General features: G+C 52.6%; 1 protein-coding gene across 1 annotated transcript; it reads right to left on the bottom strand.

Annotated features, from left to right (window-relative positions):
- Positions 1-742: 742 nt before the first annotated feature.
- LOC138243100 (class I histocompatibility antigen, F10 alpha chain-like) lies at positions 743-8046 on the bottom strand. Its single transcript, XM_069198605.1, has 6 exons — positions 7916-8046; positions 4388-4648; positions 3393-3659; positions 2689-2985; positions 1929-2042; positions 743-887 (listed from the first exon to the last, which is right to left on the bottom strand). The coding sequence occupies exons 1-6, from the start codon at positions 7968-7970 to the stop codon at positions 844-846; spliced, it is 1038 nt and encodes a 345-aa protein (XP_069054706.1). The 5' UTR covers positions 7971-8046; the 3' UTR covers positions 743-843.
- Between the last annotated feature and the right edge of the window lie 11883 nt (positions 8047-19929).

Consider the following 19929-nt stretch of genomic DNA (forward strand, 5'->3'; position numbering starts at 1 on the left):
GGCTGCCGTCCCATCATCCAGGTGGGGGCTGCACACTGGTGGCGGTAGTGGGATCCCCATTACCTGTAAAGCGCTTTGAGTGGAGTGTCCAGAAAAGCGCTCTATAAGTGTCAGCCATTATTATGAATAATTATGACGATGGGTGTGTCCGGCGTGGCCGTCGTTCACAGTTTGGGGGTGTCCAACACCCTCTTGTGTGACCCTGACGCCTACAATCAGACGCCGATGCTCTGACTGAGCGGTGCGGGCGCTCGGTGAAACGACCGCGTGTTAAGAGTCTTACCGACGACGGTCAGCCGGACTTGACCGGTGGCGTTCTGAGACTGGCACTCGTCCAGGGTCCCATCAGCGGAGGTGGTGCGCTGAAGGGTCGGGGAGAAGTCCCCCGCCGCGACCCCCTGGTTTCGGGGGTCTGCCAAAACACGGATCAGCTGGGCGGGCGCCCCACTCGGTCCGCGGCAGGGCAGGGCGGCGTTGTCACGGTCACAACAGGATCTTCACGGGCTGAAAATCGGGTGGCGCCCAGGTTCTGAACCGTGTAGCTGAAATACCCTCCCACCCTCCTCTCCTCAGTATAACAAACTAGAATGTTTCACTGTGTGAATTGTTCGTTTGTCGAGCAGAGCAGCCCGAAACGGGCTTCACCAGATGGAGCAATATCGCCACCTACTGACCGCACAAGAGACCGCGGTCGAAATCACCGCTCAGGACACGACAGAAACCACAGCCCGCGACGCCGGTGGGTTGTTTCAGTGGTTTTATTATGTCTCAGTGTGACGTCTCTCTCTGAAGGCGTTCGGTCCACACTCTGCAGAGTCCCCCTCCTCGGTCCGCACGGCCTCTCTAGGGACCAGAGCTGTTGGACGACGTCTCGCTCTGTTCTTTTCCTGGAAGGCACCACAGGAGAGGAGAGGTCGGAGGTCACGGACAGGTCAGAGAGGGGTCAGAGCAAGGCGTCTGGTCGAGAGCACGCTCCTCTCGCGCCACAGATGGGCTGCAGTTCCTTGTGCCCTGGGTGCGATTCCAGGCCGGGGGTGCTGTCTGTGTGGAGTTTGCATGTTCTCCCCTGATGAGCATGGGTTTCCTCCCACAGTCCAGAGACAAACTGGTGGGTTACTTGGCTTCGGGGGAAAACTGGCCTTGGTGTGTGAGTGTGTGACTGTCCTGTGATGGACTGGTGTCCTGTCCAGGGTGTGTGAGTGTGTGTGTGTCCTGTGATGGACTGCTGTCCTGTCCAGGGTGTGTGAGTGTGTGTGTGTGTCCTGTGATGGACTGGTGTCCTGTCCGGGGTGTGTGTGTGTGTGTGTGTCCTGTGATGGACTGGTGTCCTGTCCAGGGTGTGTGAGTGTGTGTGTGTGTGTGTGTGTGTGTGTGTCCTGTGATGGACTGGTGTCCTGTCCAGGGTGTGTGTGTGTGTGTGTGTGTCCTGTGATGGACTGGTGTCCTGTCCAGGGTGTGTGAGTGTGTGTGTGTGTGTGTGTGTGTGTGTGTCCTGTGATGGACTGGTGTCCTGTCCGGGGTGTGTGTGTGTGTGTGTGTCCTGTGATGGACTGGTGTCCTGTCCAGGGTGTGTGAGTGTGTGTGTGTCCTGTGACGGACTGGTGTCCTGTCCAGGGTGTGTGATTGTGTGTGTCCTGTGACGGACTGGTGTCCTGTCCAGGGTGTGTGAGGGTGTGTGTGTGTCCTGTGACGGACTGGTGTCCTGTCCAGGGTGTGTGAGTGTGTGTGTGTGTGTCCTGTGATGGACTGGTGTCCTGTCCAGGGTGAACCCTGCCTTGTGTGTGGATAATGGATAGATTATCTTATCATCACATGACTCCTGCCTTGGCTACACTGTATCAGTTGCCGGTTACATTTCAGATGGCCTTTAAGAGGTTTTGAATTTCCCGAGTCCCTTCTCTTCCCAGCCCCCTCTCTCCCTCTCTCACCTCGTCCTTTCTTCCTCCGGAGGACACAGGCGGCGACGGGCAGCACCAGAGCCACGGCCAGGACCCCCATCACCACCACGGCGATGAAGCCCGCGTCGGGTTCGAGGTCCTCACCTGTCAGAAGAGGACGGGGAAGCCAGACGTTCAGGCGCAGCAAGCGCTGGAGTTTTCCTGGGCTCTGATCTGGGGATATCGGTGACGGCGTCCTACTTTCTCCTTCCACTAGGGGGAGCCCTTGGGCAGCACACACACACACACAAGCCGCCCCCCTACGCACAGCACAAGAGATTCTGCGGCCTGTGGTTTGTGCTCGTCGGTGGCGTTGACGTTGGCTGAAGTCTGTCTGCATATAGCGCCTTATTCCGTCAGGGTGCGACAGTCTGCGGTCCTTACAACGACGGCGATTGCTGGTGGCGGTCAGGCCTCTGTACAGTAGCGCGCGGCGCGTACACCTGGCAGAGGTGGGAGGGGAAATGCTGGTAGTCTTGGAGTGTCTTCTGTCCTCATGTCCTCATGTGTCGCAGACTGAGTGTCCAGTCCTCATCCTGGCTGGTGTGTGCATTGTGTGTGTGTGTGCGCGCGCGTCTCTGGAAAGCTGGGACAAGCCGAAAGCCCGGTGGCATCCTTTAAGTGGGTCTCGTTAAGCCAATAACGAACCCATTCAGGGTCGTTAAGACCAGGAAGGACAGACCTGCGCAGATATACAGTACCAGCCCTCCTGGCCCAGGACTGACAGCTGGACAGAGAATCTCTCTCTCACCCCAGTCCACCTCCAGCCCGTTGTCCAGACCGCTGTGCTGGACCCTGCAGGTGTAGCGATGTCTCTCTCGGCGCTCCTCCTCTTCCTCGCTGAGCGCCAGGGTCTTCCTCAGCTGGTAGGTCCCGTCTCCGTTGGGCAGCACCTCCCCCCCTGTCAGCTCCTGCTCCGGGACGGGACGCCCGTCTCTCAGCAGGGTCAGCTCCAGGGCCCGGGGGTAGAAGCCGGTGGCCAGGCAGGTCACCTCCGTCCCCCCAGAAAAGGCGGATGTCTTCTGGAAGACCCGGACCCTGGGCTTGACTGCGGAGGAAGAGGAGCAGAGAAGAGGTCCCCTGAAGGACATGGAAAAGCACTGAAGAACTAGAACTGGAGAAACGTCTTTACTCAGACAGTGGTGGAGGTGGGGAACAAGCCGCCCAGCCCTGCTGTTGAAGCCGATACCCTGGCTCCTCTCCAGACACAGCTGGGTGAGCTCCTCCAGTCAGGACAGGAGGCTCTACTGTACAGAGAGGGGGCGGGGGTGGGGAACAAGCTGCCCAGCCCTGTGGTTGAAGCCGATGCCCTGGCTCCTCTCCAGACACAGCTGGGTGAGCTCCTCCAGTCAGGACAGGAGGCTCTACTGTACACAGAGGGGGGCGGGGGTGGGGAACAAGCCGCCCAGCCCTGTGGCTCTCCAGACGCAGCTGGGGGAGCCCACTGTGACACACCTCTCCTCATCAGGACGTGCCCGTCCTGCTCCAGGTATCTCTTCAGCAGCTTCAGGCACATGGGCTGGTAGACGTTGATGACCGCGATCTTATAGCCCTCCAGGAAGAGCTTGTCGTAGATGGCGCCGGGGTCGAGGGGGCTGTAACTGAATCTCTCCATGTCGTAGGTCAGCAACCCCTGGCCGTCGTAGGCATCGGCCGTCCTGAAGCGGGCGGCCCCGCCCTCGTCCAGCTCACAGCCGCTGATCCTCTGGTACGTGTGGACGCCTGGGGGGACACACGGACAACTTCTGTCCCGCAGCGTAGGCTGGGATGAGCTCTTTGATTCGTGTAGTGGGCCACAGACTGGGGCAGCTGGGGTCTGTCCCAGCAAGGAACAGGCACAAGGCAGGGCTCACCCTGGACAGGACAGCAGTCCATCACAGGACACACACACACACTCACACACCCTGGACAGGACACCAGTCCATCACAGAACACACACAGTCACACACCCTGGACAGGACACCAGTCCATCACAGGACACACACACACTCACACACCCTGGACAGGACACCAGTCCATCACAGGACACACACACACTCACACACACACCCTGGACAGGACACCAGTCCATCACAGGACACACACACACACACACACACACACACACACACACACACACTCACTCACACACCCTGGACAGGACACCAGTCCATCACAGGACACACACACACTCACACCCTGGACAGGACACCAGTCCATCACAGGACACACACACTCACACACCCTGGACAGGACACCAGTCCATCACAGGACACACACACACTCACACACCCTGGACAGGACAGCAGTCCATCACAGGACACACACTCACACACCCTGGACAGGACACCAGTCCATCACAGGACACACACTCACACACCCTGGACAGGACACCAGTCCATCACAGGACACACACTCACACACCCTGGACAGGACACCAGTCCATCACCAGTCCGGGAGAAGTAACCCACCAGCGCTGTGGTTGAAGCGCCCCATCACGTACGCCAGCTTCCGCCTCATGTCCCGCTGGAAGTCGCGGACGATCGCTTCCCTGTCCTCGGCGTCGTCGAAGGCGCCCCCGCCCGGGCGCCAGTCCCGCCGCGACACCAGCTCCCCCGCGGCGCTGTTGTAGTACTCCACCTGCACGCCGTCCACCACGCCCACCCCCGACAGCTCGGGGAGCTCGGGGCTCCCCACCACCAGCGTGCCGAGGTACCACAGGTAGTGCCTGCCTGGAAAACAGACGGGATTCTGGGTCCCTACATCTCCTCATGGCGTCTGGGGAGAAGTGTCACGCTGGAGGAACTGAGGCTCTTTAGTCTGAAGGGAGCATCAGAGGAACTGAGTCTCTTGAGTCTGAAGGAAGCATCAGAGGAACTGAGTCTCTTGAGTCTGAAGGGAGCATCAGAGGAACTGAGGCTCTTTAGTCTGAAGGGAGCATCAGAGGAACTGAGTCTCTTTAGTCTGAAGGAAGCATCAGAGGGACTGAGGCTCTTTAGTCTGAAGGGAGGGTCCCGCACTGACAGGCTGCAGGAACTGAGTCTCTTTAGTCTGAAGGGAGCGTCCCGCACTGACAGGCTGGAGGAACTGAGTCTCTTCAGTCTGAAGGGAGCGTCCCACACTGACAGGCTGCAGGAACTGAGTCTCTTTAGTCTGAAGGGAGCGTCCCGCACTGACAGGCTGGAGGAACTGAGTCTCTTCAGTCTGAAGGGAGCGTCCCACACTGACAGGCTGCAGGAACTGAGTCTCTTTAGTCTGAAGGGAGCATCCCGCACTGACAGGCTGGAGGAACTGAGTCTCTTCAGTCTGAAGGGAGTGTCCCGCACTGACAGGCTGGAGGAACTGAGTCTCTTTAGTCTGAAGGGAGTGTCCCGCACTGACAGGCTGGAGGAACTGAGTCTCTTCAGTCTGAAGGGAGGGTCCCGCACTGACAGGCTTGAGGAACTGAGTCTCTTCAGTCTGAAGGGAGCGTCCCACACTGACAGGCTGCAGGAACTGAGTCTCTTTAGTCTGAAGGGAGGGTCCTGCACTGACAGGCCGGAGGAACTGAGTCTCTTTAGTCTGAAGGGAGTGTCCCACACTGACAGGCTGGAGGAACTGAGTCTCTTCAGTCTGAAGGGAGGGTCCCGCACTGACAGGCTGGAGGAACTGAGTCTCTTCAGTCTGAAGGGAGCGTCCCACACTGACAGGCTGCAGGAACTGAGTCTCTTCAGTCTGAAGGGAGGGTCCCGCACTGACAGGCCGGAGGAACTGAGTCTCTTTAGTCTGAAGGGAGCGTCCCGCACTGACAGGCTGGAGGAACTGAGTCTCTTCAGTCTGAAGGGAGGGTCCCGCACTGACAGGCCGGAGGAACTGAGTCTCTTTAGTCTGAAGGGAGGGACCCGCACTGATTCTGGCTCCTTGACAACCATGAATTAGAGGAAGTGGTTAGATGGATCAGCATGTCGAGTTTATTAGGAAATACAGATTCGCAGTTTCACTCAGAGAACAGAAACGCTGAAAAGGCGTTTTTTTTTTTTGTTTTGGGGGGGGGGGTCTGTTTTCACGCCGCAGCTGCGCTCAGCTTTTTCATCGAACGATTCTATCACGCCTCCGCGCGCCTCGCTGCCAGCTCGGTGGGCGCCTCGCGGCCGGGGCGCCGCCAGGTGTGCTTTGTGCTTCCGGGGCTGCGTCCGGCGCGAGGCCGTTAGGAGCCCCCGCAGGTGTGCCCGCGAGCCCGTTAAGGGGGCACACGTGCGATCAAAGGGAGCCGCCGACGGCTCGACGTCACACCCCGATAACGTCACCCGCGGTTTTGCCAACGCGACAGAAAAAACCCAAGAGTTTTGCAGACGCCTCTTGCGAGAGCCCCGTTTCGGTTCCCTCTTCCCTTACCCACCTCCCCCCCCGGTCTGCCCCCCAGCTCCTTCAGCCCGTCTTCCAGGGCTGTCGGACCGGGCGCACAAGTCGCGCTGGGGACGTCACTTCTGCCGTCGTCCGAAAACGATGAATTACAGAGGCTATTCTGTTGTCACGCCGATAGCAGTTCGATACATATACACTCGTATTTTTCTCATATACCCCTCTATATAAGAACATTTAAATATATATCCATCCTTGTATTCATTCTTGAATTGCTACATCTGTTCTTTTTCTTTTCCTGTTTACAGCCGTAATATTGTACCCGTGCAATACATTTATATTTCTATTTTATATCTATATCTACATTCATGTGTGCAATGCGATTTTTCTGCGTGCTGTTCTGTTCTAGTTTCTCTGTGTGTCCTGGACTGTGAGTAACTCTGTTAGTGCCACCCCCTCACTGTACTGATTGTATTGTGTTATTATTATTGTATCATTCGTTACACTGTGGCTGTGTTGTCTGTTTAAAGCTGCTGTTGTCCTGCAGTTTCCCTCACGGGATCAATAAAGTGTCCATCTCTCTTAATTCTGTGAACCTGAGCGTATGAACGGAAGACAAACCTCCAGTCCGATTTCAAGCATTCTGCTGAATTAAAGTATCCAGTCGTCTGTCCCAGCAAGCAACAGGCACAAGGCAGGGTTCGCCCTGGACAGGACAGCAGTCCATCACAGGACACACACACACTCACACACCCTGGACAGGACAGCAGTCCATCACAGGACACAGACACACTCACACACACCCTGGACAAAACACCAGTCCATCACAGGGGACACACACACACACACACACACACACACACACACACACACACACCCTGGACAGGACACCAGTCCATCACAGGACACACACACACACAGCCTGGACAGGACAGCAGTCCATCACAGGACACACACACACACACTCACACACACCCTGGACAGGACACCAGTCCATCACAGGACACACACACACACACACACACACACACACACACACCGTAGACAGGACAGCAGTCCATCACAGGACACACACACACACACACACACACACCCTGGACAGGACACCAGTCCATCACAGGACACACACACACACACACACACACACACACACTGGACAGGACACCAGTACATCACAGGACACACACACACACACTCTCACACCCTGGACAGGACACCAGTCCATCACAGGACACACACACACACCCTGGACAGGACACCAGTCCATCACAGGACACACACACACTCTCACACCCTGGACAGGACACCAGTCCATCACAGGACACACACACACACCCTGGACAGGACACCAGTCCATCACAGGACACACACACACACCCTGGACAGGACACACACTCACACCAGGGCCAGTTTTCCCAGAAACACCCCTTTAACCCACCTGCCCGTCTCTGGACTGTAGCAGGAAAACCGGAGCAGCCGAAAGGACACCCCCACTGACACAGCGAGACCATGCAGACTCCACACAGACAGCACCCCCAGGGTTGGGAAAGTGGGATCCGGTCGTTAAGAAGGGAGGGCGCCCGTGGAAAGGACGGGCTTCACGGGAGGTGGGGAGCGACCCGGCGCAAGCAGACAGACACCGGCGGCGGCGCGCTTACCGGCCGAGAGCGCGCCCCGCAGGCAGAGGAGGCCCAGCGCGCACGCCAGGCGCATGATCGTCTCTGCAGCTTCTCCGACACCAGCCGAGCCGAGCGGAGCAGGCGCTTGCAGGCGCGTTTAAAGACGGGGGGGGGGGGCCGCGCCTTGCGTGCGTGACGATATTCCGGGCCAATCGAGGAAGGGCGCGTCAGGCGCTGCCGACCCGGCGATGAAGACCGTCGGGGGGTGATCGTTTTTGATCGCATCCGACAGAAATGCGGTGTTCGGGCGTTGTTATTTTACGGCGTCTCCATTTGCATGCGTCTGTATTAAGTACGACAGCGAAGAACGACGGCGTGGTGTCGGGCCCACGCAAGGCGGAATCGTCGCTTTCTGTGACGGCAAAAGGCATTTCACGTATGGGAGAGGCATCGGCGCGCGCGTTGAACCCACGTTGTGCTGGAATCCGGACTCGGTGGTCCTACTGAGCCATTCGGATGGTACCGGCACCGGTCACGACGCGTACATGGGGTCTGACTACGGGCACATCGTTAGAGCCCCAGTTGCACATCGACGGTTTGCGGGGATCGGAGATTTGCATCGGCCGTTTGAATGTTTTATTAGGGTTCGTTTTCTCTCGGAGGGGTTTCGCTGATTCTCTCCAAAACCCCGCACAATAATTCCGTGTACGACTGCGTTCTCCTTCATTAAACACCCGATCCGATTCATCCATCGATACGAAACGGGGGATTCCCTTATCCCACCGCTCATTCAGAATAATCAATCAATATGAAATGAGGAATGACCTTAATTCCACACCCGATCGGATTCACCCCTCGATATACGAAAGGAGGAATTCTGTTGTCCCACGCCTTATGAGATATCGATCGACCCAGTCCCGTGATGAGAGAGCCTCTCCTGATTTATGGGCGATTTATTTAGTGACTGCGTGGGGGGCTCATATCGAGTAGATAACGCCTGTTGTTTTACAGGTTTTCTGGTACAGAAGCAGCACAAATGACACAGTCTCGGCCCCCGCCCCACCCGCCCCTGCGGTGTTACAGGGTGTCTGAGTCACGATTAAAAGAAAAAAAAGACCAGCCGGGTAAAATGCGTGCGGACGGAAAAATTAATTTCTGGTCGAGTCGCCCCGGCGTCGCGGGCTCGGTCGGGTTTTGAGACCTGTCGTGGAAAATCGTCCCCCACCCGCGAACCCCTCGGCGTGACAGATGTCCCCCCCTTCTTCTGGAATTCAGAATTAGAATTTAGAATTTAGAATTGAGCTCATTCGTGCGCTTGAACCCTCGTGTCGGCCGCCTCTTTGGATGGGATTCGCTGGGATTCTGGGATTTGCTGGGATTCTCAGAGATCCAGGTGTTTTCCGTCGGTCCGGGCAGCGGCGGTCCATCCAGACTGGGCAGTACCGGCCCATCCCAGACCGTCTCTTCAACAACCCGACTTGACATCGTAAAAAAAATAAATAAATAAAATAAAAATACGAGCGCTTTCTGCACATCAGCTGGGAATCGTCTCTTGCCTGTTTCGTACCATTAACATTATTCAAGTTATGAATAATGTTAATGTAATGTTTCTTTATTAGCCCTATACAATTTCTTGCATTAGGAATTCGTCTTTTCGCATACCCCAGCTTTTTTCTCATGGAGACACAGACACACAGACAGGGAGAGAAGCTGGGGGTCAGAGCGCAGGGTCTGCCATTGTACGGCGCCCCTGGAGCAGTTGGGGTTGAGGGCCTCGCTCAGGGGCCCAACGGAGTAGGATTCCTCTGCCGGCCGTGGGATTTGAACCGGCAACCTTCCAGTCACAGGCGCAGATCCTGAGCCACAGAGCCACCGCTCCGCCCTAGCGGGGGCGGATACCAGCTCGGCGACACTAAAACCAGGAGAGAGACTGGGAACTCGGGAGCTGGGGCACACAAAAAAGCGCTTTATAAACCTCCTCCTCCGCCAGCGATCTTCCGGCATCACACAGCTGAAGGGGAGGCAGATCTGACTGCAGCAGAACAACCGGGGCTCGGCTCACAGGGCGGTGTCTGAAGAAGTACTCGTTTTTAGCTCCGATTCGTACACACGGAATCCATTTTTCATTGCTGGGCGAATAATGCAACCCCCCTGCCCTGCTTTCCGTTTAATTGCATTTTTTTTTGGTTTCCCCACGTACTCGGATGAGGAGGCCTCGCCGTGCGCCACTTGTAAAACGAAAAACCCGACGTTGTAAGTAGGAGAACCACTACCGCGGAGACGTAGACAGAGTGTGTTTCAGCCGAAATACGAGCCTTTCCAAACGTTCAAAAAAAAAAAACCGACTTCCACGTCTTCCTTTCTGTAATCGGACATTTCTCGACGTTTGATCCTGCGGACACGGGCCTAGTTGCACTGTCCCCTCCCAGACACTAGGTGGCGGTAACGCGCCGCACTGGCCGGGCGGGAGAGCGCACTTTCGGACTCCTCACATGCGATTACCTGGGCCTGACGAGCCCTGTGATGTGAACCTGTTTATCCCTCCTGTTCTACCTCTCTCGTTTTCAGACGACGCGTTTTCACTGCCTCCCGATCAGCTGTATTGATCTGCCCATCAGATCGATCGATCGATCAGGTTTCAGCCTCCCCACCCTCCCACTTCAGCACGAAGACGCACGCAGAGGGTTGTGCACGTTCAGAGCTTTTATTGGCTTTCCGAAACAGAGCGCCGTGGAATCGCTTTCGTGAGCCGAAACATCTTAAGAGACCGCGTTGAAAAAGGGGTTTCGCGCTTCTTTTAAAACTTAAGGGCGTGTCGAGGTGACCTGTCAGGAGAGTATTGGTTTCAAGACAATCAGGGCTTCAAGTGTCAAGTCTCGTTCGTGTTTCTAATTCAGCACCCACAGTGGAGACACACTCAGGCTGAAGGCCTTCCCTCTCCAGTGATCGGCTGTCCTGTCGATTAGTCCTGTGCTTTACTGGGCTGACATGACAGAGGGATCTGTAGTGCGACTCTGGGGAAGATCTGCCACCTGAGCGTCCCAGAGGCTCATGGGGAAACAGGCTGATCTCTCAGTACTGTGTCTCCAGTGAGAATCCAGTCCTACAGCACCTGGGCTGTGACAAGAGCTTATGTGTCAGACACTTTGAACTACAGTACATCTACAGGATACAGTTGAACTGTAGAGCATCTACAGGATACAGTTGAACTGTAGAGCATCTACAGGTTACAGTTGAACTACAGTACATCTACAGGATACAGTTGAACTGTAGAGCATCTATAGGATACAGTTGAACTACAGTACATCTACAGGATACAGTTGAACTGTAGTTCATCTACAGGATACAGTTGAACTGCAGTTCATCTACAGGATACAGTTGAACTGTAGAGCATCTATAGGATACAGTTGAACTACAGTACATCTACAGGATACAGTTGAACTGTAGAGCATCTACAGGATACAGTTGAACTACAGTACATCTACAGGATATAGTTGAACTGCAGTTCATCTACAGGATACAGTTGAACTGTAGAGCATCTATAGGATACAGTTGAACTGCAGTTCATCTACAGGATACAGTTGAACTACAGTACATTTACAGGATACAGTTGAACTGTAGTTCATCTACAGGATACAGTTGAACTACAGTACATCTACAGGATACAGTTGAACTGCAGTTCATCTACAGGATACAGTTGAACTGTAGAGCATCTATAGGATACAGTTGAACTACAGTACATCTACAGGATACAGTTGAACTGTAGAGCATCTACAGGATACAGTTGAACTACAGTACATCTACAGGATACAGCTGAACTGTAGAGCATCTATAGGATACAGTTGAACTACAGTACATCTACAGGATACAGCTGAACTGTAGAGCATCTACAGGATACAGTTGAACTGCAGTACATCTACAGGATACAGCTGAACTGTAGAGCATCTACAGGATACAGTTGAACTACAGTACATCTACAGGATACAGCTGAACTGTAGAGCATCTACAGGATACAGTTGAACTGCAGTTCATCTACAGGATACATGTATAGAATGCAGTTCGTATATAGAGTACAGGAGAGCTATAGGATATAATCGTCTATAAAATACACCCATCTAGAGCAGGATACACATTAGCTTAAGATGCACTTTCCACATGCAGCACATCTGTAAGATATATAGTAGTACATATTTAGCAGTGCAGTAAATGCTGTATAATGCAGTATTCTGTAGGATACAATGTGTATATGTCTATCGAATCTACAGCAGGATTCGAGCGTTTCAGCTGAAGATACACTTTCCGCTGAGAGTGCTGTTGCTAACCTTGGTCCTCCACAGACTCAGTCCTGCAGGATCGGCTAGGGTCTCATCAGGCCTGAACACAGGGATTAAGATGCCTAGGAATGGGAATTAGGGGATGCAAAATTTCCAATCCCAGATTCTGGAGACCAGATCCGGAGATTATCCAACATAATTTGCTTTGTTGACTCCGTGTGTTTTCCCACTCGGAGAGGATATGTGGGGAAAAACATACTACACTCCTACACCCCCCTCCCTTATGAGAGTTGGTGGTGATGCAAGAGCTGCAGGTGTCCTGAATCTGACTCAACCCCGAGGAATTGTGGGAGATGAAGACCCAGGGCCCGGTACCGGTACCGCTGATGGGACCGAGACTGAGACCCCGCGAGAACTGCAGGAATGGGTTCATTAAGGACCGGACACCGGCGCCCCCTGCCGGTGTAGCAACACCACAGTCTCAGCTTATTAGAAAGCCTCATTCTGGTCCAGGCCAGCTGTGCTCCGGGTCTGGTTCTGGGTCTCTGCCGGAGCTTGGAGTACTCCAGATTCCGGTCTTTCCCCTCGGCTCAGGTCCGGGTTTCGGTTCTGGCTGGCCAGTGCAGCAGCTCCAGAAGAGGCCCGGGTCTGGCTCACTGCAGGTCTGGTCTGGGTGGTTAGTGTTGTGGTTAACGAGAGAGAGAGAAAAACAGAATGAAACAGAATGGGTTATAGGACAGGCAGGAGGAATGTGTAACTTTCAGAGTTACGCACACACACACTCAACACACAGGGTCACAGCTCGCACACACAGGTCTGGTTCACTGCCGTCAGTGTGGTAGATTAGGAGAGAGAAGAAGACTCTAGTCACAGTCCAGGGTTGTGTAGGACAGAGAAATAAATCACACACATCACACACAACCCACACAGAATCATCTCAGCTACCAGACAACACACAGAGAATCACAGCTCACACACAAAGTCACCACCCTCACACACACAGCTTCAAAATATATCTGTAGGACATCTGCTGGCTGGAGCAGCACATTCCTGCCTCCCTCCTCATCCAAGAACAACAATTACCCAGCCAGGCCAGAGGTACGAGCTGCAGTACTGTCACAACACTGATACAGCAGCAGTGAGGCCAGCCTGAATCACACTGACTGATCAATCACAGTGACAGTACAGAGTCACAACACTGATACAGCAGCAGTGAGCCCAGCCCCAATCACACTGACTGAGCAATCACAGTGACAGTACAGAGTCACAACACTGATACAGCAGCAGTGAGCCCAGCCTCATTCACACTGACTGATCAATCAGAGTGACAGTACAGAGTCACAACACTGATACAGCAGCAGTGAGGCCAGCCTCAATCACACTGACTGATCAATCAGACTGGCAGTACAGAGTCACAACACTGATACAGCAGCAGTGAGCCCAGCCTGAATCACACTGACTGATCAATCACAGTGACAGTACAGAGTCACAACACTGATACAGCAGCAGTGAGCCCAGTCTGAATCACACTGACTGATCAATCAGAGTGACAGTACAGAGTCACAACACTGATACAGCAGCAGTGAGCCCAGCCTCAATCACACTGACTGATCAATCAGAGTGACAGTACAGAGTCACAACACTGATACAGCAGCAGTGAGCCCAGCCTGAATCACACTGACTGATCAATCAGAGTGACAGTACAGAGTCACAACACTGATACAGCAGCAGTGAGCCCAGCCTCAATCACACTGACTGATCAATCACAGTGACAGTACAGAGTCACAACACTGATACAGCAGCAGTGAGCCCAGCCTCATTCACACTGACTGATCAATCAGAGTGACAGTACAGAGTCACAACACTGATACAGCAGCAGTGAGCCCAGCCCCAATCACACTGACTGATCAATCAGAGTGACAGTACAGAGTCACAACACTGATACAGCAGCAGTGAGCCCAGTCTGAATCACACTGACTGATCAATCAGAGTGACAGTACAGAGTCACAACACTGATACAGCAGCAGTGAGCCCAGCCTCAATCACACTGACTGATCAATCAGAGTGACAGTACAGAGTCACAACACTGATACAGCAGCAGTGAGCCCAGTCTGAATCACACTGACTGATCAATCAGAGTGACAGTACAGAGTCACAACACTGATACAGCAGCAGTGAGCCCAGCCCCAATCACACTGACTGATCAATCAGAGTGACAGTACAGAGTCACAACACTGATACAGCAGCAGTGAGCCCAGCCCCAATCACACTGACTGATCAATCAGAGTGACAGTACAGAGTCACAACACTGATACAGCAGCAGTGAGCCCAGCCTCATTCACACTGACTGATCAATAACCAGCAATCACTGATCAATCAGAGTGCTAGAAAGATGGGTGGAGACAATCAGACAGGGTGAGGACAGGCTGATGAAGGGAGACCTAGAGAGAACAAATTCGGTAGATCATGAGATCAAGCGCTCACCTCTCTTTGGGGTTCGAGCAGTAGAGATCGTCTTTCTGGTAAACTGGCTCACAGTGGAGAATTTACCCTCCTCCCCGGCCAGGATCACACAGAGTCTCGAACCCTGCACCAGGATGCGACACTTGTACCCGGGATCATTGCAGTTGTGCAGTGCGTAGTTCTCCACCACGCACATGTCCTCTGACCTCCCTCCACCTCTGGGGTCGAAGCGCACAATCACTGGAGCAGAGGAGTCCAATGGGAGACACAGGATGTTGGGTGTCTGACATTTGCAGGATTCCTGAGGATCTGAGCACGAGCAGCAGAGACGAGAGACAGAGCAAAGAGCGTATGACTCTGATTATACATAATATACAAGTCAATGGGATGTGTATCGCATACAAAGCCGACGATATATAATATACACACCAAAGTGCTATAGATCTCATATGACCCTTATTACTGTATATATAATATACATTACCAATGTGATATAGATCTCATAGCACCCTGATTACATATTACATACAAACCAATGTGATATAGATCGCATAGCACCCTGATTACATATTACACACAAGCCAATGTGATATAGAGCCCACAAGACCTAGATTATATATAACATACGAGCCAATGTGATATAGATCCCACAAGACCTAGATTATATATAACATATGAGCCAATGTGATATAGATCTCATAGCACCCTCATTACATATTACATACAAGCCAATGTGATATAGATCCCATAGCACCCTGATTACATATTACATACGAGCCAATGTGATACAGAACCCATACAACCCTGGTTATATATAATACACAAGCCATGAGATACAGAACCCATACAACGCTGGTTATATATAATACACAAGCCATGAGATACAGAACCCATACAACGCTGGTTATATATAATACACAAGCCATGAGATACAGAACCCATACAACGCTGGTTATATATAATACACAAGCCATGAGATACAGAACCCATACAACGCTGGTTATATATAATACACAAGCCATGAGATACAGAACCCATACAACGCTGGTTATATATAATACACAAGCCATGAGATATTAATGCTTGCACACCCCTGATACATAGAATAAATGTATTGCATAAAAACACAGGTCCACAATATAGGTCCCCCCAAGGTGATTCTTATATAGATTTAAAAAAAAAGTCAGAAACCCTTAAACAGTACATAAGCTTTGAGTCAAGTGTTGGAAAAAGTGTTGCGGTTCATCTGCGGTTTCGCCGAGCGATATATATATATATGTCTCTCAATTACTCACGTCCGCCCTCGGCTACTCCGGCGACGGCCACGACGACCCACGCCGCCAAGAGAATATCGATCATCGTCCTGCGAGACACGAAGAGCCGAGGACTGGAGCGAACTGGGATTTGGGGGGCAGACCGCGCCACGTTTTACTGGGCAGTCAAGGTCTCTCTGGGCTTGTCCAGCCAGCACGTGACCCAGGTTGCTCGCCAGTTAAAATCCTGGGAATGAAGACAATTAAGTCATTGATCGACTGTCCGGGGAGCACACGCCTGTATGGGAAAAGTCAGACTACTAATAATTACTAGACAGTTACTTGTAAAAGCGCAGTTCGCGGAGATAGGAAAGTTGAGAAAGACACGTTAAAAAAACCGACAAATCTGGAGACGGACTAATTAAGATTAACACGCAATTACTTGTTTTTTTTAGCCCACTTTCTGCCTCGGTTTTGCGGCGCTGTCGTTTGATCCTGCAGCAGTGCACCCTGATGTATTATGGTTTGCGAAACAAACTGCACAGCACGCAACTTGCGTGCAGCGTGAGCGGTGCACCGTGCAGTTTGCGTCTTGTCGAAGTGAGAAATTCTGCGTGCATAGTTTTTAGCTTTGGGCAGCTGTATTTCACCCCTCTCCCTTTCTGAGAAGGTGTCTCAGTGCCCGTGGCCCACGCGTGTTTCTGCCGCGGGGCGCGAACTGTATCTGGCGCGTCAGCGAGCGAGCGCAGGGTGTGTGTGTGTGTGTGTGTCGGCATTAAAGCATGATAAAACGCGAGTGTCTTCAATCGCTTTGAACCTTTGCTGCTGTCTAGTGACGGGGGACACTGGACTGTAAACAGGCGCCGTCCTTCGGATGAGACGTCAAACCGAGGTCCTGACTCTCTGGGCTCATTAACAATCCCGGGGTGTCTCTGGAGAAGAGTAGGGGTGTCACCCTGGTGGCCCTGGCCAAATTTCCCCCCGTGGCCCTTCCCAATCATGGCCAGCTATGAATTGTTTTCTTCCCTCTGCTCTCCTTTTAAGCTGACCCTCAGCTTCTCTCTCCCTGTCCGTGTGTCACAGCGATCTGATCCTGCTGTTCACTCGGTGGACCGGAGGCGTGAACAGTCAGGCTTGCTGCCTGCTGTGTCCTGCAGACGAGCACAGGGAAGGAATGGCGTGTCGGACCGTGAGGAGATGCACCAGCCATTGTGGTATCAAAAATAATAGGTATAAATCACAATTCCCTGCAAGCTTGAAAAGGCATGACCTTGAACAAGGTAAAAGAAACAGAATGTACTGTTTTGCTCTGTAATAATTACAGCGGTAATAATAAATCAATACAAAAACCCCATATTTTAAGAGCTAAGCAATTTTTCAGCTTAAAGACCAGCACTTTTTGTTTGCCCATCTCAGTAAGAGCACCAGATGATGGCCTTTTGTTGCTACAAAGTGCAGATTTCCAGAACATTCCTGGAAGCCGGTGAAAACGGGATCATTTTTTCCCTAACATCTTTAGAGCTCGAAGCATTTCCGAAAGCCCAGCTGGCTCTCCGTGTGTCATTCCCGGGGGGGCGTAACTTCTCCGAGCTTCTCCAGATGGATTAAAAACACGTGCCGTGCCGGACCGCGACACGAGATCCGGAGAGCAGGACCCCGCTGGAAACCGAACCGAATCATCCGAACCACGAACAAGCCGGACCCGGTAATCGGTTGTTCGGAACGCTAATTTCGCGAGTCCGAACTTCGTGACTTTGGCCGAGATAGAGCTGTTCGTTCTGGGCCCTAAAACATATGTGATTTAATCCTGAGTAGTTTGTTTGTTTTTTTTTTCATATTTCTTGTCGATTTCTTCAGCGCAGTAGCCGACAACAAAGCGATGTCTTTTACGCAGAACCGGGAAACGGACCTGTTCTGTTGTTCCTGATGTTTCGAGCGCTGCAGCCGGCTCGGTGGAGCGGACACAGGGACCTGCGTTGGGTCTGTGTGGTGAGATGCGTCCAGGGCGGCTGTTCCTGAGCGCACTTGAGGTCGGTTCAGAACGGGGTTGAACTTTTCCCCTCAAGAAATACAGTAACTGGAGTTTTCACTCCGATTTACGACCTCCTTCCGAACAGATTTTTCAGGAGGTCGCACACCGGAGTGTGAGAGCCCCGAGCGAGTGTTCAAAAGGCCAGGGAAAGTCTGGCCCTCCGAGGCAGAATTTGCAAAAGCAGGCGAAAGTTCATCGTTTTAATGCTAAAATTTATATATATATATCTCGTTTTTTTAAATTTGAAAGCAGACTAAGAGATGATCCCTGCTGTGGCCTACGCGTCGAATCTGAAAAATCCGGTGTCGGATTCCGTCGGTGCTTGGAGAGGTCTCACAAAAGGGCCGGTCCGATTCTCAATGAGAACCACCTGCTTAGCCGATATTCTTGGCTTTTGAGGATCTGGAGATCTGGCAGGTCTTCTTCCTGTCTGAAGAAGGCGTCCTGCTCGGAAAGTCTGGCCCTCCGAGGCAGAATTTGCAAAAGCAGGCGAAAGTTCATCGTTTTAATGCTAAAATTTATATATATATATCTCGTTTTTTAAAATTTGAAAGCAGACTAAGAGATGATCCCTGCTGTGGCCTACGCGTCGAATCTGAAAAATCCGGTGTCGGATTCCGTCGGTGCTTGGAGAGGTCTCACAAAAGGGCCGGTCCGATTCTCAATGAGAACCACCTGCTTAGCCGATATTCTTGGCTTTTGAGGATCTGGAGATCTGGCAGGTCTTCTTCCTGTCTGAAGAAGGCGTCCTGCTCGGCGTCATCTTTCTGCTAGTGCGGCCAGGGCTGACTAGACGGTCTTCGGAGAGCCCCACTGGCACCGATCCGCAGCGGGAAACGGCTCGGTCCAGTTATACGCAATTCCCGCTGGCCCCGGGTTTGTGCTGGGCGATGCTCTTAGAATCGTTGCCAGATTAACAGGTCAGAGGGAGGGGTGTGTCGATCGGAGAGAGGCACAGGAACTGGCCAGCGGATGTGAACAGTGGACAATGAACTTGCATTCGTTTTCGTCATCGTTTTTGGTAGTTTTCCGGGATTTATGTGCTGTGACGCTGTTTCTAGGGCTTCAGTGTTTTGCCCGATGTTTGTGCATTTGGTCACACTTTTCTGCTTGAACACTAATAGATGGACAGGTGTCCTCTCCTGGGTGTGTGTGTGTGTGTCCTGTGATGGACTGGTGTCCCCTCCAGGGTGTGTGAGTGTGTGTGTCCTGTGATGGACTGGTGTCCTGTCCAGGGTGCGTGAGTGTGTGTGTGTCCTGTGATGGACTGGTGTCCTGTCCAGGGTGTGTGAGTGTGTGTGTGTCCTGTAATGGACTGGTGTCCTGTCCAGGGTGTGTGTGTGTGTGTCCTGTGATGGACTGGTGTCCCCTCCAGGGTGTGTGAGTGTGTGTGTGTCCTGTGATGGACTGGTGTCCTGTCCAGGCTGTGTGTGTGACACAACATTTCGGCCGTGGAGCCTTCTTCAGGTGTGAGGCCGAAACGTTTTGTTTTCTCTCTTCTCTTACTTGTTCCTTTGCAGCCTGCGCCTGCTGACGCAGATGCCCGCCTGGACGTCTTTAGCCCGGTTGGTTACTGAACGTCGTCGCACAGAATGACATAGTAGCCATCGTGCCCAGCGGCCCTCCAGTCCGGTTCACATCAGTTCTGAATGTCCACCTTATAAAATACTGCAGCTTCAGGAAAGGTGGGTACAAAACTCACAGAGACCCCCTCAACGAAGCGCTGTGCTCAAGCAATAAACACAGGAAAAAACCGTACATCAGCTCCCCCTGGTGGCCACTGTAGGGAAAAATATCTGGTCTCCGGAGACCCTCCTGTATCTCTGCATATGCTGTCATACAGTACTGTCAGGTTAACAGTTTTGAATCAACAGCATGAACCACTGCTACAGGAAAAGGCACCTGAAACACGTCAAGGTGCATTCATACAACATTATTAAATATCCAGAATCAACAATAAAGCCACATACTGACAGGCCAACAAGGATTTAGATTTTTATTATTATTTACAACCTTGGAGGTGCAGATGTT

This window comes from Lepisosteus oculatus, chromosome 14, assembly GCF_040954835.1.
Source record: "Lepisosteus oculatus isolate fLepOcu1 chromosome 14, fLepOcu1.hap2, whole genome shotgun sequence".
NCBI classification, from domain to species: Eukaryota; Metazoa; Chordata; class Actinopteri; order Semionotiformes; family Lepisosteidae; genus Lepisosteus; species Lepisosteus oculatus.

Coding starts and splice junctions, on each gene's coding strand:
- LOC138243100 (XM_069198605.1), bottom strand. CDS start 7,970: ATGCGCCTGGCGTGCGCGCTGGGCCTCCTCTGCCTGCGGGGCGCGCTC. Junction 4,649..7,915: donor GCGGGGCGCGCTCTCGGCCG/GTAAGCGCGCCG, acceptor TCTGTTTTCCAG/GCAGGCACTACCTGTGGTAC. Junction 3,660..4,387: donor GCGCTTCAACCACAGCGCTG/GTGGGTTACTTC, acceptor GTGTCCCCCCAG/GCGTCCACACGTACCAGAGG.